Raw genomic sequence first — 26,087 nt, 5'->3', positions numbered from 1 at the left:
CGGTCACAAGTGGTGTCCCACAGGGTTCTGTCCTGGGACCACTCTTGTTCAGTATATACTTTTCCGAGGTACAGGCAAACGTGGGAGGACTATGGCTCACCAAGTTCGCAGACGACTGCAAACTGGGCGCCACAGTCGACTCTCCAGCTGACACAAACATCCTTCAAAAAGGTCTCACAGAGACAGATAACTGGTGCCAGCACCATGGTTTAAAGCTAAATGCCAAAAAATGTATAGTCATACCCTTTGGCAAAAACAATGTGCCCACAAATTACCACATAGGCGGAAACCCATTAAGTACAGAGAAAGTTATTAGGGACCTGGAGACCCAAGTTGATAGCAATCTCTCCTTTGAACACCACATTGCCAAAGTGGTTAGAAAGACCTTCTACATAGCCCACCTCATCATGAAGGGTTTCACATCTAGATCAAGAGAGGTAATCGTGCCCCTTTATTCATCCCTCATCAGGCCCATCATAGAATACAATGCCCCTTTTGAGATGTACCTTACCCGACACCTGCAGCAATTAGAAAGACCCCAAAAGTATCTCACCAAGAGGATCAAGGGTCTCAAACAGATGCCATATGCTGCTCGGTTAAATAAACTCCAGCTCTACTAAGTTGCATACCGCCTACTTTGAGGCGATCTATGCCTGACATACAAAGCTATGTCAAATCCAGAATTAATGGACATGCTCCACCTCAGTAAATCTAAATCCCTTAGAGCCACACGCTTGAGGGACTTGAACCTCAGCACAGAAATAAATAGAACTTGCTGGAGGGACAGGTTCATAACCCAGAGGCTCCCTTCGCTCTGGAATAGAATTCCAGTTCATGTGAGGCAGAGCACCTCACTGAATCTCTTCAAGAAGAATCTCGATAGGTGGATGGGGGATTGTAGGTTTGTCCCAGGGATTACTCCCGTGTCACTATTAGACAGAGGCACAGTAAACTAAACCTTAAAAAGGGCACAGTATACTCAAATCAAGGGATGGCGTAAGCCATACAGAATCGGGCTAGGCTTATAATTGCCCCAGGGCAGATAGCCTAGTATGAACCTATGTTACACACTGCCTCTTAAGAGCTGAGCAAAATACTTCACTTAATTTAAAGGTTATAACTGTCATCCTTCTGAATATTTTGAAGCCTGCCATCCCATTTTTTACTGTACAATAAATGTATAAAAATGTAACATTTAAGTAGTGCTACAAACCTAATAAGAAAAACAGAATTAAACTAACGCTGTGTGATATTAATTAATTGCTTTAGAGATAACTGTGAACAAAAGTCTGATTGTAAAAAAGCAGGAGTTTGTATGTTATGTCTTTCTGTGTGAGTTTCTTTAATAATGTTTCAGTTTACTTTAACTTAGATTATTTAATTTAGTGTACTCTGAGGAAAAGCTAAAACATACTCCAAATGTTTGCCAAATCTTTTCAAGAATGTTAAACACATCCTAAATATTTTTGGTGGATTTATTTTCTTGCAAGACTTTAGACAAGATACCATTTAATTCAATACAGCTGTATGCATTTTAAAACAATGCAGCCAATCTCCCTTTTACTAGCTGTATTACTGCTAATGTCAAATGAACAGTGCTAGATCTAATATCTAAAAGTCATATGCACACAATTCAACACTAATATATGCAGCCTCTTAAGTCAAACAATTCCAAGATGGCCTACAGTAGTCCTTTACAAAAACTGAAAAATGGCTCCAGCAATGTAAACTACCCCTTAATCCAAAGAACCTTATGTTATTTTCATCGCCAATGCAACAATCAAACTATACTAACCTAAAAATATTGTCAGTTGTTAATACTTGAATTGAGCTAGTGCAAAACACAAAACTGTTTCGTATAATAATTGACCATGGTTTATAAACGAAGACTTCTTTATAAAGTCAAACTTTTTCTGTCGGACCATGCACACAAGTCTACTCCATATTCTCCTGTATGTATCATTCATTTTGACTTCCTATCAGTCTTTTCAGCTAGCCTAACTAGAGGAATTATACTACAAGACTGCAACATTTGCAAGTAAGCACATTAACTGGGCACAGGTTTTGCACTTCAGCCCTTTAACTGGCTTAAGCTATTTAATCTAATAATTTTCACTCATATTAAGACTGCCCGTGACATCCTCTACAGCCTACACAGATGCTGTGCCACCAGCCTGTTATTAAACTTATGCTCACCTCACAGTAAACTCCGTTCACTGAACCAACACTTAAGTGTTTACTGAAAAGTCTGAAGGTTGTAGCAGTGACTGCCTGTACTCTGTGTATGTTTTAAAACTGTTTGAACTCCCTTAGCAAACATCATAAGTATCTCCACTTCTGTTTAAAACTACATTGAAAACAAAATGACACCTGTACTTGTAGTACCCCCCATTACTAAGATCTCTTCTTATTGTAATCATTTCCCATCTGTATTTTAAAGTCCCAGTCATATCATACGTATCAATATAACAGTCCTGCTCTTATACCATGACTGTTACTGTGTCCACCCCTTATGCAGCTGAATCAAGTAACTAATATAAAGTTTTCACACTTTCTCACATAAATGCCTAGTTGAATAAAACTTGTGTACACCTTATCTGCTGTCTGTGTACTGAGTTTTCACTGTGACTTTATGCATAATTTGTAAAATAATTCTGAATGTTGTTTAGATATGTGCAGTTTTAGCATGTTGTAAATACTGTATAGTGTACCTGACATGGTGATCAAATGTTAAGTTACAGTGGCTATAAAAAATTTACACACCCCTGTTAAAATGCTAAGTTTTTGATATATAAAAAAATGAGACCACAATCAATCATTTCAAAACTTTGCCCACCTTTAATGTGACCTATAACCTGTACAATTCAACTGAAAAACAAACAAATCTGTTAGGTGAAAAAATATAAAGATAAGAAACATACAATATGCTGGTTGCATAAGTGTGCATACCCTTAAACTAATAATTTATTGAAGTACCTTTTGATTTAATTACAGCATTCAGTTTTCTTGGGTACACACCTGCCATCAAATTAAAGAGACTCTGATTAATCCCAAATAAAGTTCAGCTGTCCTAGTAGGATTTTTCTGACATTTAATCAGTTGCCTGCTAGAGCAAAAGCCATGCTTCGCAGACAGCTTACAAAGCATCAAAGGAATCTGATTGTTGAAAGTTATGTCAGGAGAAGGGTACAACAAAATTTCCACAGCATTGGATATACCATGGAACACAGTGAAGACAGTCATCAAAAAGTGGAGAAAATATGAGACAACAGTGATGTTGCAAAGAACTGGACGTTCCTCCAAAATTGATGAAAAGACAAGACGAAAACTGGTCAGGCAGGCTGCCAAGAGACCTACAACAACACTGAAGGAGCTGCAGGAATTTCTGGCAAGTACTGGTTGTGTACTACGTATGACAACAATCCCCTGTATTCTCCATATGTCTGGACTATGGGGTAGGGTTGCAAGACGGAAGCCTTTTCTTACACAGAAAAGCATCCAGGCCCAGCTAAAATTTGCAAAAAGAATATATCAAGTCTCCCAAAAGCATGTGGGAAAATGTGTTATGGCCTGATAAGACGTTTGCCGCAAAAACAACACTTTGCATCACCAAAAGAACACCATCCCCATGGTGAAGCATGGTGGTGGCAGTATCATTCTTTGGGGTTGCTTTCCTTCAACAGGAACTGGGCTTTAGTCAAGTGGAGGGAATTATAAACAGTTCCAAATACCAGTCAATTTTTTCCCAAAACCTTCAGGCATCTGCTAGAAAGCTGAAGATGAAGAGGAATTTCATGTTTCAACACGACAATGACACCAAGCATACATCCAAATCAACAAAATAATAGCTTCACCAGAAGAAAATTTTAATTTTGGAATGATCCAGCTAGAGACAAGACCTAAATCCAATAGAAAATCTGTGGGGTGACCTGAAGATGGCTGTGTACAAGAGATGCCCTCGCAATCTGACAGATTTGGAGTGCTTTTACAAGGAAGAGTGGGCAAATATTGCCAAGTCAAGATGTGCCATGCTGATAGACTCCTACCCAAGAAGACTGAATGCTGTACTTAAATCAAAAGATGCTTCAACAAAGTATTAGTTTAAGGGTGTGCACACACAACTAAGTATTAGTTCAAGGGTGGGCACACTTATGCAACCAGTATATTGTACGTTTTTTTATTTTTTTAATTTTTCCCCTAACAGATTTGTTTGTTTTTCAATTGAATTGTAGAGGTTATAGGTCACATTAATGGTGGGAAAAGTTTTGAAATGATTTATTGTGGTCTCATTTTTTATATCACAAAAACCTGGCGTTTTAACAGGGGTGTGTACACTTTTTATATTCACTGTCTATATATGTGTGTGTATATACATATGTGTGTGTGTGTGCATGTGTTTGTGTGTATGTATGTATATGTATATATATGATGTTATGTAGTATATTTTATTGTTAGTTCATGCTAATTGCCTGTGAATGTATGTAATGTGGAGCTTATCTCCCCAGGCCTCCAGTGACATGAGCCTTTGCCCGTTATGACTTTCCCAGTAAACAAAGGCTAATAAATAAATAAATAAATAAATAAATATGTATGTATGTATGTGAGAGCACTGTGTTCTCTGTTTATATATTTTTGGTTCACTTTAGCAAACAGCAGATGTTCTACTAGTTTGACCTGTAGTTCACTTAGTACAAAAACATTCTTTCATAATATTAGATGCATAAAGAAGTAAACTGCTTCATTGCTGTAAACTTTTGAGTAAGTCCAAAAATTATTGCTGGAGCCAGTGACCACTCTTTATGCTGAGTATAATGTAGATTTAATGCATGAAGTGCCATGATTACGCTAGGATGTTGAGGAAAACACGGGCTTGTTAAGGAAGTTTTGGGCATCAGAAGGGTGCTTAACAAGATTTTTTTTAATATCCCTTGCTGCTATTAATCTCAAGTCTTGTGTTAGAAAATTAGTAGTGGTCAGAACAGTCCGTACATAACAGAAATGGGAACAGCACAGCATTTTAAGGCACATTCAAAACTTCATTCAGCCCTTGTTGGTTGTGTGGAGCTGAACAAAGTGTATTAGTTTATTTGTTTACACTTTGTTGATCAGATTAATCACACTAAGAGTGTAGTCTCTTTTCAATGGAGACCCAAGGTGGTATTTATACTACTAGGGGAAATTTGACCAGGGCACTGGGAACACCCCCTACTGTCTGTGGGAGAAGAAGTGAAGCACTGCCTGGAGCTGCTAGGTGGTGCTAGAGGGATGTTACTACAGTTTTGGGAATTCCAAGATGGAGACAAGTGTAGCAGAGCTAGAGAGATGAGTAATAGAAAATGAATGTAGAGCAAATGTATAAAAAAGAGGAGGTGAATTGGCAAGAAGAATGGAAAGTAAAGAAAAAAAATATCTGAAAAAGTAAGGATTCTTTTTAGAAAATGGTATAAAAATAGAATTAGAGAAGGTGATAATAGAAGGTAAGAATGACACAGCTCCAGGATTAGATGGTATCATTTATGAGCATTATAAAGAAATGAATAAAGACAAAAGAGATTTTTTTTTAATATTCAATGAATGGACAAAGAAATGTATAATGGAAAAATACTTATATGGTAGAGTAATAAAATTTATATGGAAAACGGATGAAAGAAAAGATATAAAAAAAACTGGAGGTCCAAGACAGTAAGGAATACTGGCTATAAAATATTTATAAAAATACTACAGAAAAGGTTGGAAAAAAAGTATTGAATGAGGTAGTAGGAGAAGGGATATATGGTATAAAGGAAGAGATGTGAAAGAAATGTTAATTGTAGTGAAAGAAGTAGTAGAGATGATACTGAGAGACAATGAAAAAGTAAGACTGATAGCATGTGATGTAGCTAAAGCATTTGTTAAAGTGAGCCATGAAGCATAGCAGCAGATTTTAGAGGCTTATGGCATAGGAGAAAAATATTAATGTAATAAAGAAATGTTATGAAAATTCATGGGTACAAGTTATGATTAATGGATGGAAAAATAAGTATTACGGGAGGGATATCCAATAATTCTGTGCTTATTTGTATTAGGAATAAATGCAGTAGTACAGACTTGCATTTATGAAATTAGGGAGACAAGATGTGAGATGGATGGAAGGAAGTGTTATACTACCAAGATGTATGACATATGCAGATGATTTAGTTCTACTAAAAAAACAAGGGATGGATAAGTGAGGTTGTAATAAGGATCAAAAAGTTGTTAAAAAATGGTCTGCATTTAAATAAACTGAATTATAATGGATTTGGTAAGATAAAAACATAAATGGAGTATATTTCACAAGAAAGGAAATAAAGATTTTAGGAGTGACATTTGGTGAGTATGAAAGTGTTAAGTGAATGGTAAGATATACTGGAACAATTAAAAACGTATATTAATTGGTGGGAAAGTTTGTACTTATAATTTCAGAAAAAAATATATGCTTAGTACTTATGTATTAGGGAAAATGTCAAATTTAGGGGGAATGTGTATGTTTCCCATTCAAATGAAAAAAAGAGTTATTAGAAACGTTTTAGCTTCATTCCAAGATCAAGGCTGAACTCTGTGAGAAGAGGGACAATTTATATTAAAATATAAGAAGGTGGTTTGAATTTAAAAAATCCAGAGGTGAATTTAACATCTATGTATTTATTTTGGGTAATGAGAAAAGTAAAAGAAAGACAAAATTAAATTATCGATAAAATGTTACATGGAATGTGTAAAATGTATGGGAAGAAATAAAACAACAGGGAACATTAAAGAAAAAGAGGACAGGAGGGGAGAAAAGGAATATGAAAAGAAATGAATTTATGGAAATTAAAATTTAGAGAGGTTGATGGGAAAAGACAAGAATAGTATAATATGATTTTAGAAAAAAAATATTTTTGGTATGCCCATGGAAGGAATTAAAAGGAAGATGAAAAAAAGTCAATAAGAAGCAGAAGAAAAAGGTTTTAATTTTTTCATGAGGCAGAGAGTTTTATTTTTTTATTTTATTTTATTTATTTTTTTGTGGAGAATTTTATCAGACAAGTTACCAGTGAAAGGTAATATGAAATATAAGGTGATGGAGGAAAGAAAATGTGTTGACTGTAATGGAAAAGAAACAACAAAATGTGTCTTTTTTGGCTTGCAAAAAGAATAAAGAATTCTGGGAAAAATTAAAAACTGAATAGAGATGGGAAGGATTTAAATGTATAAATATTAATATGATATTTTATAGGAAGTATGAGGAAGTAAAGAAGTTTGATACTGATAGATGTGAAAATGTACTGTTTTTGACAATATGGGTGCTGAAAAAATGTGAACATTTATTATATAATAAGAAAATGAAAGAAGATGATGTGTTACCTGAAATGAAAAGATGGTTGTGGAAGAAAGGGAAGGGGGGGGGGGTGGAGTGTAAATATTAAAGAAAAATATGAAAGAAATAGAACTATTTAGTTAAGTCCTTTTGTGTTGACAACTTTAAATAATTTTAAGTACGAATGTATAAAATGAGTCTGTAAATAATTGATTTAAAGTATTTTTATATAACATAAAATGAATGCAAATGATAATAAAGCACCCTGACTCTTTGTGAGTGGAGGGGATGTTATACTCAATAGAGCAACAGCACATTCCAATGCTGAAGCTTTTCAGAGTACGGAAGAACAGCAAATGAATTCTGTGTAGCGACTATGCTGCACCCTGGTGCTCAGAATGCACAGCAGTTGTTAGAAATGAATGTTCATGGAGAAGATGATGATAAAAGTGCTAAAGCTTGGATGTTCTTCATGTTTCACTGTTGCAGTCGTTACATTTGGGTTATCCTGCTGGCAGGTTGCCCTCAGTCAGCCTGAATTTCAAAGTCTTGGGTCCTGCGTCGGTTGCTGTCGCCTCTTCCCTGACGTCAGGTCGTCAGGGGTATGAAAGATGCAGCCGACGCCATTTTATTCAGTCTTTCTTGCCGCGTGGTGCCCGAAGCAGAAACAGTTCGCAAGTGAAGGTCGGCCGACTCCTGAGATTTTCGTGTTCGAGTTTCAGATCCAAAGTCTTCATTAAAAGCTAAGTACCCCTTTGGGGAAACTTTTTTCTTGCTCCAGACCGATGTCAGAAAAAGTTAATAATTGTATTTCTTGTAGGAAGCAAATACCTCATAAGGACTTTCATTCTTACTGTATTCCTTGCCTAGGCCTGACCACGATGTTGCTAGTTGTCGGTTTTGTGCTAGATTTAACCAACGCACTATTAAGCGTCGGTACGATTTTGCATTAAGCTATTTTGGGCGAAGATTTAATTATACAATGTCGTTGGATAGCCATCCGACTACCGGAGTTCACAAAAAAACGCAAAGAAAAAGAAAAAGACAGGCAACCGAGGTCCAAAACAGACAAAGCTTCTCATAAGCAAGTCGCCGGTTCTCAGTGAGGCACTTTCGCAGCCCCTGATGACCGCTACTTTGGAGTCTCAGGCTGCTACCGACTCCCACGTGGAGTCGGCCAGGCCGCTGGAAACTCAAGGTATTGGAGCCTCGGAGATTATTCCCTCAGATGGGTTCGGAGCCGCTGAGCAGGCATCGGCTTCTGAGGGTGTATTCAGAACTAAGCAATTATATATTAAACTGACTTCAAAGACAAAGACTAAAACACCTTTAAAGGCAAAGAAACAAGTTCATCAGCCACAAGGGCAGGCCTCCATGCCCAAAAAACAGATGCTCAAAATGGCCGAAGACTTAATCACCTTGATCAGGGGTTCCCATCTCCCTCCTGATAAGAGGCCTAGGCAAGAGACAGATTATGAATCTTCAGATCAGGTTTCCATTTCTTCTGATTCCTCTTCTGATCAGGAATATTCTCTTCCCCCCTATGAGGATTCTGATGCTGAAGAATCAATTCTTTCAGCTTCTCCTCCTGAGGACTACTCTTTTGGGGAAACCTTGCTTACCATGAGGGAGCACTTCCACTGGGAGAGCCAAGATTTTTCAGAATCTAAGAAAAGGCTCAGAGATTTCCTTTTACTTCCTCAACACAGGCCTCTAGCTATTTTACCTGTGTTGGACATTGTAGATGATGTGTTCTCTGAGTCTAGTCTGACCCCTGACTCTTTACCTCCAGCTCCTGTTAAGCCGGACAGATACTACAGGGTCCCTGACTCTCATAAATTCCTTTTGAAAAACCCTACTCCAGACCCAGAAACTATTTCTCAGGGTCCTAAAGGGGTCAAGGCTTCTACTGCAAAAAACCCTACCCCCTCTGACAGGGATTCTAGGGCACTGGATAGATGGGGAAAAAATATTTACACATCTGCTACTTTGGCTATAAGGGCCTTAAATTGCCAGTTTCTTACGCTCAAATATCAGCAATATATCATGACACTGCTTAAACAGAAAATGATGGCAAATTCTGAATGTGCAGAAAACAAAGAAATGTAGGATTTATTGCATGTAGCTGAACAAGTTGGAAAGCATACTTTGCAATGTGGGTTTGATTCTCTGGAGGCCTCCTGCAGGGCCGCTGTTACAGGTTCTGTCATTAGGAGGCATGCTTAGTTAAAGGAGCAAAATCTGCCTGACCATGTTAAAGCAAAATTATTAGATGTCCCTTTACAACATGATACCTTGTTTGGTGTTAAAGAAAATGGAGGACAAAGCTAAATCTATGCAAACGGTCAAGGATTTCTTATAGGTACACCCACCTAGATTTAGCAGACACTGGCCTGCAAAGAATTGGTCCTTTCCAGTCTCAGACAGACCTCAAAGGGGCAGATCCAGATGCCCTAGAGGCAGATCACAGCCGCAAGGATCCTACAGGTCTAAGCAGTGGAGTGCTTCTACCTCCAAAGGTGGAGAAGACAAAGCACAATCATACAGGAAACAGTCCCAATGACTTCCCCCTGCCTGCACCAAGCACTTATCTTTTGGCAGCACCCTTAGGGGGAAAACTAACACTTTTTCACAAAATTGGCACATTATAACCCAGGACAAATGGGTTCTAGACATAGTGTCACAAGGCTAGAAGTTTCATTTCCATACCCTGCCAAGGGCAAATGGTTGGCCAGACCTGCCAAAAAAAATCAATGGGCAGAGGCTCAAAAACAAGTCGCAGCTCTTATGGACATGAGGGCTATTCAACAAGTGCCACAGCAAGAGCAGGGACAAGGATTTTACTCAAGACTGTTCTTGGTACCCAGAAAGGACAAAGCATGGAGACCAATACTGGACCTATCTATTCTAAGCACTTTCCTAGATATACCAAAATTCAAGATGTTGACTTTACAGCAGCTTCTGCCCATGCTGGGCAGCAAGGCTTGGCTCGTGACTTTAGACCTAAAAGAGGCATACCTGCATGTCCCAATCAGACAATCATGCAGAAGATACCTCAGATTCAAGGCTGGCTCAAAGCATTACCAATTCTCTGCACTGCCCTTTGGCTTATCTACTGTGCCCAGTGTCTTCACAAAGTGCCTGGCATCAGTAATTGCTTACCGCAGACAAAGAGGAATACAAATATATCCTTACTTGGAAGACTGCCTCATACAAGCAGAGAACAATGACATTCTACTACAGCATCTGACGTTTGTGATAAGACTTTTAACAGGCCTAGGATACACAGTCAGCAAAAAGAAATCAAAACTAGTACCCTCGCAAGAGATAATATTCCTGGGTGCAAGCTTAAATACAACTGCCCAGATGGCTTATCTCAAATAAACAAAGGCAACTGACTACCTATTTCAAGGAAATGGCAACAAAGGCCCAGTTATCTGCAAGAAAAAATCTGCAGGCATTGGGCTTCATGGCATCCTGCATCTTACTAATTCCATATGCAAGACTGCATATGAGGAAAATTCATTGGTACCTAAAAAGTGTCTGGACACAACATTGCCACAGTCTGGAAACAATGATTACTCTAATTCCCTGCCTGCAACAGGAGTTTCGATGGTGGACAAAGGCTTGTCACCAAAACAAGGGACAGCCATTCTCACTACCCCCAGCCAGGCAGAGCCTAATGACGGATGCTTCAGATTACGCCTGGGGGGCACAAATGGCAGGAAGAGGCATTCAGGGCACCTGGTCCACAAACCAAAAGCATCTACATAGCAATCAAAAAGAGATGTTAGCTGTTCAAAATGCCCTGACAGCCTTCAAGGACCTACTTCACCCGGGACAACTACTGATAAAGGCAGACAACACCACAGTCATGTGGTACATAAACAAGCAGGGGGGCACTCATTCTTATCCCCTGTGCAGACAAGCCTTGGCTTTATGGTATACAGCATTGACTTACCAAGTTCATCTGCAGGCACATTTCCTGCCAGGAAAGGAAAACACTCTGGCAGACGAACTAAGCAGAAACCTCATGGATCCCCATGAGTGGCACCTGGATCCACAAGTCTTCAGCATGATAACAAAGAAATGGGGATGCCCGGACATAGATCTATTTGCCTCCCCTCAAAACAATCAACTAAAAAGATTCTGCACAAGGACTTATCACAGACAAGCTTGGAAAGTGGACGCCTTATCTTTCAACTGGACAAACCTATCAGTATATGCTTTTCCTCCACTGCCTGTCCTCCCCAAGGTACTCCTAAAGGTCAGGCAGGAGAAACCAAAAATGATTTTGATTGCCACAGACTGGCCACGCCAGTACTGGTATCCGATCTTAAGAAACTTGTCCCAGTGCCCAGCCTGGACCTTACCTCAAATACCTCATCTACTGTCCCAGCAAAACAATCAGATTCTGTACAGCCAACTCAGGACCTTAAACCTGGCAGCATGGCGGATAATGTAGCCATACAAACCACACCTCTCAGTAAAGCTGTGATGGATGTCATTTTAGAAGCCAGAAGGCCTAGCACTAGAAAATCCTATGCTGGGAAATGGAAGAGATTTTGCGCTTGGAACCAAGCTCAAGGAACTGATACAGCTGTCCCAAATATTCCTCAGATTTTGCAATACTTAACTGAGATGCTGGACAAAGGCCTATATTTTTCATCAATTAAAATCCATGCCTCTGCCATTTCAGCTCATTACAATACAGAGCCACCACTCTTTTCTCATCCTTTATTAAGACAGTACCTCAGAGGAGCCAAAAACTTAAGGCCTCCAAGGAGAATGCCAATACCTGCATGGGACCTCGATTATGTCTTGGAAAAACTCACCTTACCTCCTTTTGAGCCAGCTGCTACTGTGGATATAAAGTTCTTATCTTGGAAAACAGCACTGCTCCTAGCAATAACTTCTGCAAGACGAGTTTCAGAGCTACAGGCTCTCATGGCTGTGGAACCCTTTATCATTTTTTATCCAGACAGGGTCTCTCTGAGAACAAACCCTACAGTATCCATTGTAGCCCTCAACCAAACAATTAATTTGCCAACTTTTTATCCAAATCCACAAAACAAGGGGGAGAAAATTCTGCATTCTTTGGATGTACACAGACAACTTAGATTCTACTTGGACAAAACTAAAGTTTTCAGAAAGATAGAACAATTACTAGTGGCATATGCCACAGCATCCCAAGGAAAGGCTATCTCCAAGCAGACTATTTCAAAGTGGATAGATCACTGCATTCTTTTCTGCTACTCACAGCATGGCAAACCAGTGCCTAAGGGAATTAGGCCACATTCAACCAGAGCTGCAGCAACTTCTGCATCCTTTCTCAGGGGAGTACCAACCAAAGACATTTTAGAGGCTGCTACTTGGAGTTCAGTGCATACCTTTACAAAACATTACAATCTTCCTCTTTACTCTAAATCCAGGGCAGGCTTTGCCACGGCAGTTCTGCAGGACCTCATAGCCGCTCCTAATGCTGTTTAGCTCCAGCCACCCAACCATAGCTTTGGGACTCAACCCAAATGTAATGACTGCAACAGTGAAACATGAAGAACATAGTACAGTTGTGTACACTTACCATAAATCTAGATATTCGAGTGTATTCACTGTTGCAGTCCAGGTTACCCACCTGCCATCCCCCTTATTTTTGCTGGAACTTATCTTTACTTCTCTAATCTATACAACCTAGGTGGTGTATTTGCTTATAGATGAAGATAAAGCTTATTTTGGTGCATGTATGTTTTATTTACATATGTTTAGCCTACCCTTTTGGGGGTACTTGACATCTGGGGCAAGAAAAACTGAATAAAATGGCGTCGGCTGCATCTTTCATACCCATGACGACTTGACGTCAGGGAAGAGGCGACAGCAACTGAAGCAGTACCCAAGACTTTGGAATTCAGGCCGACTGAGGGCAACCTGCCAGCAGGATAACCCAAATGTAATGACTGCAACAGTGAATACACTCAAACATCTACATTTATGGTAAGTGTACACAACTGTACTTTATACATTGACGGAAGAATTAATGCTAAATGCCACTGATGGTAAAAGCAATTCCACTGTTGATTGGAGATAAACTCACAGAATGATAGTATAGTACATTTTCACCTTGTGCATTTCTTGTTGTTCAGACACATCAGCCCCAGTTGTTTGTGGATGTTGTATGCAGCTGTCAGGGCCTAACATAATCTTGAGGCCAATGTAGAATTTTGGTGCAGTTTTATTTCTTTGGTCAGGAGCCCCATTGATCATTATCTTTTTGGTCTGATGTTCTAAAACCTTTTGCGATTTTGATCCCTTGAGTGAGATCTTTCATTCATTTTTCTGATGAAAATATTTATGATTTGATTTTTTTTTATTTTATCTATTTATTTAACATTTGTTTACCGGGAAAGTCCGACTGGGACAGAGCCCATTTTCAGTGGTGGCCCGGGAAGAAAATCTCCAGAAGCATGTCTTTGAAATTTGGAAAGTGACTGTACAGCACAATAAATATTTTGCACTCTTTTACTATTAAATCCTCGTTATTACCATTGTTGCTCATTCGTGTACATGAAATACACTTGAATAAACTGAAAAAGGTAAAATATGGATGTGAGATTTTTTTCCGTTAGAAGAAGAAATATGGTCTGAGTTACAGAAATATTGGACTGCTGAATACCATAGGACTTTGGACTTGGTAATGGAAGGGGAAAATTGAACTTGTTAGTACATTGAATGGAAATTTTCAACATGTTGTTAATCAACTGTATGTCAGAGGTACTTGATGTGTTATTTGTTATGCTGGCTAAAGAAAACACTGTTTCTTATATGGAAAACTGGAACATTTTTATAGAAACTGTCTTGCCTTGCAATGTCTTGAATGTGAACAAACAGGTCATAGTAATGTTAATTGTGACAAATTATGTAGAAGATGTAGCAATAAAGAACACTTTTGGGTTGATTACCCTGGAAATAATGTTGTTGCTGTGGATTCTCACAGCCCTGTTTCAGACATGGATTCTGACAAAGATGACTTTTTTGCACCTGATAACTCCTGCATAGCAGAGGGAGGGGTCTCACATTGAAAATCTAATATGAATATCGCAGTAAATGATTGTGTTACTGTGGATTCAGAGTATGATAATAGTACAAGTGAGGTAGGTAAAGTGATAATTTTGTATATACTATACATCTCCAAAAAGTTGTAAAAGCAAAGCAGAAATGCAAACGTAAAGATAAACTTAAGGTATGAGATTATAATGCTTAATGTTAGCAGCTGCATTACTTCACTTAGATAATGAAGAATATTATGATGGTTAAAGCAGTTGCATTGTGATGTGCATTTATACAAGATGCCTGAAGAACTGTAGTTGCAGAGCAGAACTGAGTGGTAATATATTTTGGCAGGTAAAGGTTTTTGGTATTTTGGTCATTTAATGCCAAGACACGTTCTGGTATAGTAACTTTTAATTCTTAATCTGGACATATCAATGTTGCACTGTAAAGTTATTGACCCTGATAGTGCTGCCTGTTTATATATGCACCACTGCCTAGCCCTCAGAGAATTAAACTGGTTAGAATTACCACATCACCCAGATCTTTCTCAGCTCACTGCAGCACACAGGCTTGTGTATTAGCCAAAAAATACACAGCCTTTAATAACTTAATACAGCACTACTTCCCCAATAGAATGTTACGCTCTAGAGGAAAAATCGCTAATCCCTATAACCAAATCATCTCATGCTGCAGGTGACTCTCTATATCCAAAGAGTGTAGCTAAACTATGAAACCTCATTCCACTACCACTGGAACCCATTGAGAATGCAAACGTATTTAAAACACAATTAAAACTTCACCTGTGAAAGGAATGGAGCTGCTCCTGACCAGCTACAGGTAAATGCCACTGTTATCTTCATCTTGCCCTATCATTTATCCATTTCTCTTCATTCAGAATGCTGTACCCACAACCAGTCTTCACTGATACATGAATAGTTTTACTAGCATCACCCAGTTGTATGCATTATTTTGTGACACTGCTCGCCTTCCACTTCTATACATATAAATACATTGATAGTCATATATATAATTGTTTCTGAGCCTACTTTATATCTCACCTCTTATCTACAATATTAACATTTTCTACCTTACCTAGTTCCTTCCCTCACTTCCATTTCTTTGAATTTGTAAGCACTAATCACATGATGTGTTATGTGTCTAACAAACCCACTAATGTACCTGTTCAAGTGTTCGCTGTTCAACATCTACTAATCTATTGATGTATAGGTATCTTTTATACTGTAATAGTTGCCTCTGATTTCACATGAATGCAGTCTAATTAAAAAATGTATGTGTAATTGTTAATGTATATTATATAATGACTGTTCACGTATATTACTTAATGTCTCTTTAAGAATGTTTCTAATATGTTGGAGATTTTCAAACCAGGCTTCTGATGAAAAGGGGTGCTTAATTAAACCCAGTCAAACAAACCCAGTTAACAAAAGTAAAATCAAATAAACAAAAATAAAATATTGTAGAACAGGTTTGTGTGGAGATCGATTATTGTTTAAGCTATAATCCATGACTGGGTGTGGTTATATCAGGATTTACCCACGGTTCGTGTGGTTAGATCATGAGGGCGAAGCCTAACTAGTCTGTAGCAAATTTCTTCCCTGGAACTACCATCCCTCCATCTCCAAGTTAATCCCCCTACCCTATCACTAAGGAGGATGCTCTTAAAGTAGTCTTAAAGACCAAGAACACTTCCTCCATGGATCCAGACACGTGCCAGGTTGTCTGTTAAACAGTGTTAAACATGCAGTCATTAATCCCCTCTTTAAATTGTTTAGCATAAGCTTTGCTACATGTTATATCCCTATATCCTAGAGCTGTGCTGTAGTAATGCCTGTCCGTAAGAGCAGACTCACCATGGACCACAGGAACTATAGATCCATGAGCTTTAAAAGTGTTGTGTGAAAACCCATGGATAACCTGAATAAGCTTGACCCTTTGCAGTTCACCTGTGTAGAGGACAGTTACTGCCTGTCAGTCTTGTCAACTTCTTTAAGAAGGTTATGCAGGCAGTTGACAGTTGTTAGGCTACTAATGCTGCTTACCTTTATTTGGTCAAGACATTTAATACCGAACAACATGATGAAATTGTCATTTTCCTTTGACCACCATGATGTGGAAGTGTAGTTAGAAATACATTTCATTTCACACTTAATTGTTAAGGGCATCTCTTCTAAAACCAGGAAAGTCATTGTTTCCTTATATTCTGCCCTAATCGTATAATATTAAAGAATTTAATTCAGCCTTTGGCATGTATCTGGTTAGACATATTTAAAAAAAAACATACACACACAGAGGGGTTCCAAACAAAAATGATCTCTTGTCTCAAAATTATTGTTTATCTGGAGATACTGGAGTCATTGTTCCTATACTTCTGAGTTGTACAGACTGCTGAGGCAAGACCTGTATAGCTTACTGGGCCCATAGGGAGCCATTTATTCTCAACATCCTCTTCCTTGAAGAATCAAATTGTGCAATTAACACCAGAATCAGATAGCTAAACCTTCATTATGAAATAAATAAAACTATATGGAGACACAGATTCTTCCCCCTGTGGTAGAATAGACTCCCTTGACATGTCAGGAATTGTGATTCCCTGTCATCCTTCAAACATAGCTTAGACAGTTGGATGGGGATCCCTTTATTATTTACCCCAGGACTTACAGACATCAGCCTTCTTGGAAAGGGTGGCAGATCCTGACAGAGGACATTGCAAGGAGCGCATGGCCTCTAGTGTGATTTGCTTTGTATATGCTATACTTCTAGTGTCTGAGCATTGCACTGTGACTGTGACTGTGAATTCACCCTTTGGGATAGAAGGGTCATAACACTGTCAGAGATCTAGAGACATAGCCCATGAAAAATGCTGTTAAAACTGGATCTCCGTGACTTTTATTTTTATTTTTCTATTTATTTATTTATTTTATGTAACATTTGTTTACCTGGAAAGTGTGACTTGGAATGAGCCAATTTTCAGCGGAGGCCCAGGAAGAAATGCTCCAGACACTTCTTTGATTGATCCACCATGTTAATTTGATGACTATTTTTTAATACTGCCCGTTTACAACATTTTACCCTTAAACATAGGGAGTAATTATGAGACCTGACATTTCCCAGATGCAATCCGAAGTAAAAGTTTCACTCCATATGGCAACCTAGGATCAATTGCATGGAGTAATCTTTGCAGTAAGAGTTAGATATGTTTTTCTCTTCTTGTGAGTAAGGGAAATTTATAGCAACAGTGTGATGAAATTTGATGTAAAAATACCTGGAAACTGTAGTTACATGTTTGAATAGGCTAGATGATTTAGTTTGATAATATCTACATTTTTAAATATTTTAACTTTCTTCCCATCTTTTGCCTCTGTCAGCCTTAGTAATGCAAACAAACAAGCATTTGACAATGGCACATTAACTCTGGCTAAAAACAAAAAGGTATGGTGTCACTTGGAAACTTTGTTCTTCTGCTAGAGGAAAGGAGTGCATATTTGGCATTTGAAACATTTAAACTGAAAACGTTTCCTTTGTACTGCTGTTATGAAATGACTACATCAGTTTTATCTTACAATTTGATCAGCACTAGAAAAAGAAAGTAAGCTGTCTGTAACGTATATTTATTTATTTACATTTGTTTACCTGGAAAGTCTGACTGGGCCAGAAGTCCATTTTCAGCAGAGGCCTGGGGAGAAAAGCTCCACAGAAATACAGGCAATATACAATAATTAGATAGTACAATAGTATACATACAGTAAGATGCAGAATACACATCATCTAATTTGTCTATACAAAGTAGTATTCAGTACAGTTTTATAGTAGATACAGGTTCAAAAAGAAAAACACAAGCATTTCAGTGAATATTACTGTGAGAAAAAATAAAGTTAGTAGTGTGTACATATTAAATAATAGTTATGACCAAATGACATTTCCTTGGTATATATTTATTTTTGAGTAGTAATAAACACTGAGGAGAGGGAGAAAATAAGGTAAGGAGTGGACAGTGTGTTGAGAGAGTTATAGATATCTTGTCAGCCAGGTTTGGCACAGGAACAATGCCAGTTCTTAGATAGATGTTCAAATAGTACTTGTTTGAAATTGGTAGATTCAGGTGTGTTTTGGAGGTCTTACCCATGCTTCAAGTTTATGTAATGTATATATAGTTTCCATCATATTCTGTACTTATTTGCTAAAAATTACTGTTTTGCCATGTGACTTCTAGATGCAGAAGCTAATGAAAGCTGCAAAAGAAGGCACAAAAGATGGATTTGAGAAAACCAAAGCAGCTGTGAAAAGAGGTCGTTCTCTTATAAAAACAAAGTCATTCATCCCACCAGGTAAACAGTCCATACTGTTGCTGAGATAAATGTCTAAAAACAATATTTTGAAGAGTAAGTTAAACTACACATATATGTTGTTTGAAAACTGTATTAGCACTTTTGCCAAGGATCGGTAAGGTCAAAAGCTTGAGGTTTCACCATATTCACAGCAAAGAATGATGGAGTCCTGAGACCTCCCCAGCTGACCTAGCTTTGAGTAACATTTCAGGTGCTGGAGGAATTGCCAGTGAAGCATTGGAGTGAGTAATCAGTACTAACCTGTCCAGTTGTGAGAGGGAGATGACATCATCATGGCTTGTCTGCTACCTGGTTTAGATCAGATGAAGTAACAGCAAGAGAGTGGCTAATGATGTGCACAGTGACTTACCAAGCAGCACTTGGTAACTGGGCTTACATGAAGTGCATGTGGTGTATGTGTTGAGTGTAGTGTATGTATGGTATATGTGTGTGTGTGTGTGTGTGTGTGTGTGTGTGTGTGTGTGTGTGTGTGTGTCTATGCACGCTATATAGGGGGACCAATATTATAGGCACTGCTTTATCACAGTATTTATGACCATCAAAGTAAATGGAGCTATGAAAAAATGTCTAGCCTCCAAAGTAGCAACCCTTCTGATTGGCAACTCTTACCCCCACTGCTTGCTTCTAAAATGAAGATTTTGTGAAGGGCAATCTCTACCGTTGAGAGATAACTCCCATGGGGTGATGTGGATGGTTGATCAGCAGGATGGATGTGTGGAAGACTTATATATTCTCACTCTGAGGCTGCTTTGGTTTGGAGAAGGAGCAGTTATTAGTAAAAATGTGAAAAATGAATGCTGTTTCTCCATAACTTGTCAGTCGATGGGTTTACAAAAGTATGCACTTTTCAATCCAAAATGTGTAATTATAATTGGTGGAAAGCAATAGTAAAATGAGCAACCCACACCTCAAAGTAACATTCTGAGAAAATAAAGAAATAAAAAATAACAATTCAGCTAAATACAGGTAAACCAGGAAAATTATATATAGTTTTCTACAAATAAGTATCTGCAGCCAAGCTGTAATTTAGGATGAAGTAATGACCACAAAAATACAGTTTTTCAAAAAGAAAATGCAAATTCACAGAAGATAGTTGCAAACATTTATATCCTTTTTTCAGCTGTTATGTATCACACTTAATTCAGAGGATATGTTTGTTTTAGGAGGCTTGAGTTGTAAGTTACTTTTAAGAAACCGTTCACTGTAAGATAATAAAATAAGGGAAGAAACGTATGTCTATAAATTGACTGTGACTGAACTTGAGTTTTTTTAATTCAGCGTGTGATTCAAAAAGTGAAGACTTATAGGAGAAAAAAGCTGCTTTTCACACCTGCGTGTTATGACCTTCATTGCTGCACCTCCTTACAGAATATTAGCTAATCTGAGGTTGCTGTACTTCAGGCAAATGGAAATTTCTTTTTCAATGATCTTCATATGTAGTACAGTGTAACACTCTGTAGTGGTCTCAAAGGCATCAATTTTACCAGTATAAACATGTCAGGTAAGGTGGTATAACTTTGATGAATACTGAAGACCAGTATTAATGACTGGATAAATATTGTAAGAGCTGAAGTGCAGAATGAGAAAAAAATGGTCCAAGCCTTCTGCATGGAAATAAGTAGAAGTACATTCTCTCTTTTTGTTTTTCTTTATTACCTTTTGAATAAAACACCCTTGGGGGAATGCATAAATGGGTAGATCTGATGTTGTCATTTTCATTCATTCCACAACTGATGGATCTCAGATCCAACTTGAACACTTCTACCAGATCCTCTGATCCAGAACTCTTAAGCTCCTCCCTTTGCTCATAATGCCCACTAACATGACATACCTCGGATCTTATTTGCTGCCATTTAGCCACAGACACTGCTCCTGTTGAGTTTTTTGGGTATTTTAGCAGGACAATAGTGAGTTTCACTCAGTTTTTGACATATCTATGATTCCTTTCTCTTGCCTGCCTCCCTATTCTACCCTCTAATTTACTCCGATCTTTCTGAGCACTTTTTACCATTTATTGGTAATTCTCCTCAGTACCATTGCTGGTATCCTGTCTTTCTAGAATCCCCTTTTTTTCCCATTCTATGTATTTCTAGCTACCATTGTTAGTAGTTATCTTTTCTATCCCTTCATTATCCCTTAAAAAAAGTAGTTTTGCAGTTTATCTTTTTTCTGTAGCTTGGTTAAGCCAGTATGCTCACCGGCTTTAAAAAGTGCATCACCTGTGGGCCTAAAATACCAAACTTGGATGCCCACAGAGAGTGTGTTTATTGTTTAGCAGCTGCACATTTAGATGTGGACCGCTCCATTTGCTCTGGTGGTAATTCTAGGGCTCTCACGGATAGGAGGAACAAACTAGTTTTGAAGGGCCTTCTCCATTCCACTTCTTCTGCTTCAGCTGTGGCTCAAACTCATTTAAAGAAAACTGATAAGGAAAAGCCTGAATCAGCTCCCAAAGAAAATGAATCTTGTAAGAGGTTGCTGGACCCCACTTCTTCTTCTGCTCCTTCGTCAGAACCTCCTACAAAAATATCAAGAAAATTGGATCCGATCACCAAGGATTCATCTACAGCAAAGTCAAAATCACCATGGATCCCATCACCACCTTCTGTAATGGAACCAATAACATCTAGGCTAACTTCACCCTTCTTGGAGCAGTTTCACAATGGGCACTGAAGTCCTCCATTCTCCACCTCTTCTCTCAGGTTTTCCAGGAGTTTGTCCGAGGCTGATGTGGCTCAGATGATGAGAAAATTCCTCAGAACTCAGATCTAGATTGGGCTACTCCCGACTCCATCTCCCATTGGATCCATGAACCAACCTATGGCTACTTCCCCAGTGATTTATCCTTCTCTGATCAGACCTACTGTTTTGGAGCTCTCGGATCTGAGACCCCTGGGGTGTCCTCATAAGATCTGAAGACAGTCTGTTCTTTGACTCTGGTTACTTCACTGAATTGTCCAACTCTATGCCTTTCTGAGCCAGAGGATTCTTGAAGCTGAAGTGATGGCAACTGACCACCTGCCCCATTCCCTTTGCTCCTGGAAAGACCTATGAGTTTTTTTTATTTGGGAACCGCTGTTCCTTGTTCGAGCTCCAGCTCTACTCTTATTCTATTCTTTCCATTTCATTTAAGGTGTTATATTTTATTCCTAAAGGCAGCAAAGTTGATCTGAGGTATGTGAGGTTGGCAGGGCATTATGGGTAAAGTGAGGAGCTCAAGAGTTTTGGATCCAAAGATCTGGGAGAAGCGGCTGAGTCAGATCCGAGTCAGATCCAAGACCCATCAACTGAGAAAGAATGAAAATGGACAACACAGATGGAACTTTGTATTGAGTACATAACTTTCTATATTGCCATTTTACGGACAGATTGTCATTAACTTTTTAAATTAGAATGATGGTGGATATTGCAAACATTTCAGCTGGTAATTATAACAAGTTGAAAATAAATCTGCAGTAGATTTTCCCCATTTGTGAAGTGTGTATAAAAACTAGTTTGCTGATGTTCCAATGGGCAGTAAAAATTTTCTTCTGAGGAGGAATATAAACAACTTGGAGTGATTTGCTCAGAGACAATGCCTGTTCCCAGGATATCATTGCCAGGCAGCATAATGGAAGCAAATGTGTTTTTCTCCTGTTTTTTGATCTACCATATCAGTGTTACCTGTAGTCTTTTAGAAAATACCTGCCTCTAGTACAAGCTGAAAAATCTCTGGGCTAGTTGCCTTCCTAGAATTGCTTGTTTGCTGAAGTTAATTTTTCAGTTAAATTGGTGACTAGATGCACTGTTTTTTTTTTTAATTTTGCAGATGAGCTTTCCCAGCTAAGTGTGAATCATCTGTTGTAAAAATTGTGGAGGTAATGCATTTCAAAGGGGTTAACTTGGAGTAGACAAAATCTGTAAGAAGCTTTAGTTTTAGTTCACGACCAGGGCATTAATAAGGAAAAACTCCCACATTTTTGAGTCTTGTACTATGTATTCCTAAGACATAGTTGAATATTTTGTGGAGTCTGAGTTTTGAAATCATTGGACTGACATGGTTCCTCTTATAAACATTTTGACTGATAAATGCTGATTGGAGGATTAGGCTACTGGTGGAACTGCAGCATGTGTTCTACTTGTTCTTCTTAAAGAAAGATTTTTATACAGTGTTAATTTCTGTGTGACAAAAATATTTTTATCTGAGAAGGAAGTAAATCTGAATTTTCTGAGTCTAGAGTCAAACCTAATCTCCTGTTGACATATGAATGCAGATAATGAAAAGAGCTTGTCTGCATGAAACACTCATCCATATGGGGTAGATGCAGATACTCAAGTTCTGGGGAAAGCTGACAGACTTGAGCATTAGTTCAACACTAGTGGAACTATAGAAGGACTCCCTATGCAACAGTGGGAAGCCAATGAGTCATGATAAAGGGCAGATTACAATCCCACTGATAAAATTCCAAAGGTAGATATTCCTGCGTGATCCTTTATCACCACTGACATATTAGCTGTTACTTAACTAGGCTGTGGCTGCAATTCGACTTTCATGAAACAACCTTACCCAATGACATTTCACCTCCTTTTGTGGATTATTTAAAACTATATAGTTTATCAAACAAGTACCACAAAGCACAATTACAATGGTTAAAGTTTTTTGAACAGTATAAGGATGACATTTAATATAATAAATATGTACAGGTATTTATAGCAGGAAAATTGAAACATCAAGAAAAATATCAACCTGAGAAAGGAATGTGATATAAAAAGAAGTTGAACAAGAAGGTGTATATAAATATCTGGGAATAGATGAATGGTCGGTAATAAACCATGATCAATGAGAAGAAACCTTTGTAAGGAGTACTTCAGAAGACATAACTAATACTGAAAATGAGAACAAAGATTAGTAAGACATATTTTAGAAAACTAAAGCTAATTGAAAATTGTCTTTATATCTAGGAATATTGTTCAAACTATAAATCAGCTTGCTCTTCTCATCTCTGGTATGATTGACTGGGCTACAAATTTGTTGGATCAGTTGGATAGGAAAACAAGATGGTCATGAAATGATATATAAAACTAGTACATGGCACAATTGTAGGTTCATAGATAAGTAGTAGGCTAGCTGCCCTTGTGGGCCATTTTAAGCCTAGCATATTTCCCTTTTGGTGCTTGAATTAGCCTACACCATTTGGTTTTAGATTGGCCTACTCATCCCCTAGTTGACATATTAACCCTCATGAGAATAACAGGAATCAATACAATAGCTAATTTGAGGGGATCCCCACATGGGAGAAAGCATTTAGGAGATGCCTGTGTCCATTAGTAGTACAGGCAGCAGTCCTGAAGTAAATTTCTATTACTCATCCACAGATCCAAGTTGTGTTTGAATATGGACAGATATGACTTTTGTTTAATATGGATGGGGAGTCTGTTCCAGAGTGGTGGTATGCTATGTGAGATATACCTGATACTCCAACGTGTTCTTTTGATGTTGCAGAAGAGGTTTAGATCCCTAGACTGATCATTTCTGATGCCATTTGACTTGCATGTGCAGTAAGTCCATTTATATTGGTTTGGAGGATGTCTTTTATGACAGACACAAGCCACCTTTTAGCAATCTGTAAGATATGAGTATAGTGACAGTGCTTTGAGTCAGTTCATGTAGGACGTATATTGTTTAGGGTTTATATCCTTTTAATAAGACATTTCTGTGTGTTTTCCAGTTGTTGCATTGTCTGGATAGATACATGCCAAAAGGAGGATATGCGTATAGGGACAGGGCTTTGAGTCAGTTCATGTAGGACATATATTGTTTAGAGATTATATCCTTTTAGTAAGATATTTCTGTGTGTTTTCCAGTTGTTGTATGTGTCTGGATAGATGCGTGCCAAAAGGAGGCATTATACTCAATGACTGGCCTCATGAGAGGTGAGTAAAGGGGCCCAATAATATCCCTAGATCTAGACAATCCCTTTGTTTATAAGCTACTACAAATTCTTCACACACACCAGGTGTGTACCTCATAAACACAAGGTACAAGGTTTCACTCTCATATTTGGAAGGAAATGTGATTAGGCTTAAAATGGCCCACAAGGGCAGCTAGTGTATTACTTGCCTAAGAACATATGAGCTGTGCAAGTGCAGGATGTTCTTATGACAATGGACAGATGTTAGTTGAAATTTAAGTCACTGTCCACATATGTTCCCAAATCCTTGGTCAACTGTTAGGGGTGTATTGTCAGTGTGGTAGTTCCACAGGGTAGATGACTTCCCAAAGGATACGATAATGCATTTTTTGGCATAGTTTCAGTCCATGATTTTGGCACCATTTATCTATTTATTAATTATATATACTGTGGTCTGAAGGAGGTATGGACTTTTTTGAAACTGACTATATGTATAGGTCTTCAGTCATGAGACTACATACATATTTTCTTCAGCATCTGATCCAAGCATAATGAAAGTTCTAAGCCATGAAAAATGCAAGAATAAAATGACATCTTTGCTCAAATTAGCGGAAGTATTTTGGAAAGGATTTAGTATAGAAATCAAACCAGAAGTAGACAAAAAGCAGGTGGCAACAAAAAGTGATAAAAAACAAGAGGGACTATATAGACATGACTAGAATAAAATGAAAAAAAAAAAAACTGGAAAGCTCACAGTTATGGGGCAAATATAAAGAACTGCTAGAACAACCAAATTTTAAGACTAGAGGCATAAATGACAAAAGAGTGTTACATTTAAACCAAAAGTTGAAACTTAGTAATGTAATGTCAAGATAGTAGACTCCATACATATTGGTTTACAAAGTCTCTAGAAAAAGTGGAAGATGCAGAGAGATGTAGATTATGTACTACAAAACTTGAAATAGCTGCACATCTCGTTAGTGGGTGTGATACCCTCATGGTAGAGGGCCTGTATACTGAAAGGCATGATAATGAGGCAATACCTTTAAATTAGGGATTGTGTAAACACTACAAATACAGAGAGCTGAGAAGAGTTGGAAGTGTGAGGCAGAAAAAAATAACTGAAAATTAAGATGTTGTGATCATGTGGGATCATCCAGTACTAACAGTCAATAAAGCAGAAGCAAGAAGACGGGATATTGTAATCAAGGAATAAAGATTAAAAGTATCATTAACTACTGAATAGCCATGACTAGCAATTATAAAGTCATAAAATACTAGGTTCATAGGTAGGTACTAGGCTATTGGCCCTGGGGCCTATATAAGCCTAGCCAAAAAGGTTCCCTGGCTGTTGACACCCAAGAAAATTATTTTCCTGTGCCCCTGTCAAGCAGTGCTGCAGAACTGATCCTTGGGGTAAATTTTCTATTTCCCATCCAGTCATCAAGATTTTTCTTAAAGAGGGCC

General features: G+C 38.2%; 1 protein-coding gene across 4 annotated transcripts in view; it reads left to right on the top strand.

Moving 5' to 3' along the window:
• The window catches only part of ARHGEF10 (Rho guanine nucleotide exchange factor 10), a 2,254,368-nt gene that overhangs the window by 815,449 nt on the left and 1,412,832 nt on the right, over nt 1-26,087 (top strand). For all 4 annotated transcript variants that reach the window (XM_044073505.1, XM_044073484.1, XM_044073499.1 and 1 more), the window contains one exon: nt 18,594-18,708. In XM_044073505.1, coding sequence (XP_043929440.1) covers nt 18,594-18,708 — 115 coding nt within the window. The remainder of the gene's footprint in view (nt 1-18,593; nt 18,709-26,087) is intronic.

This window comes from Protopterus annectens, chromosome 1.part1, assembly GCF_019279795.1.
Source record: "Protopterus annectens isolate FY-2018-M chromosome 1.part1, PAN1.0, whole genome shotgun sequence".
In the NCBI taxonomy this organism is placed as follows: Eukaryota; Metazoa; Chordata; order Ceratodontiformes; family Protopteridae; genus Protopterus; species Protopterus annectens.
This window is presented reverse-complemented; position numbering and strand designations above follow the sequence as displayed.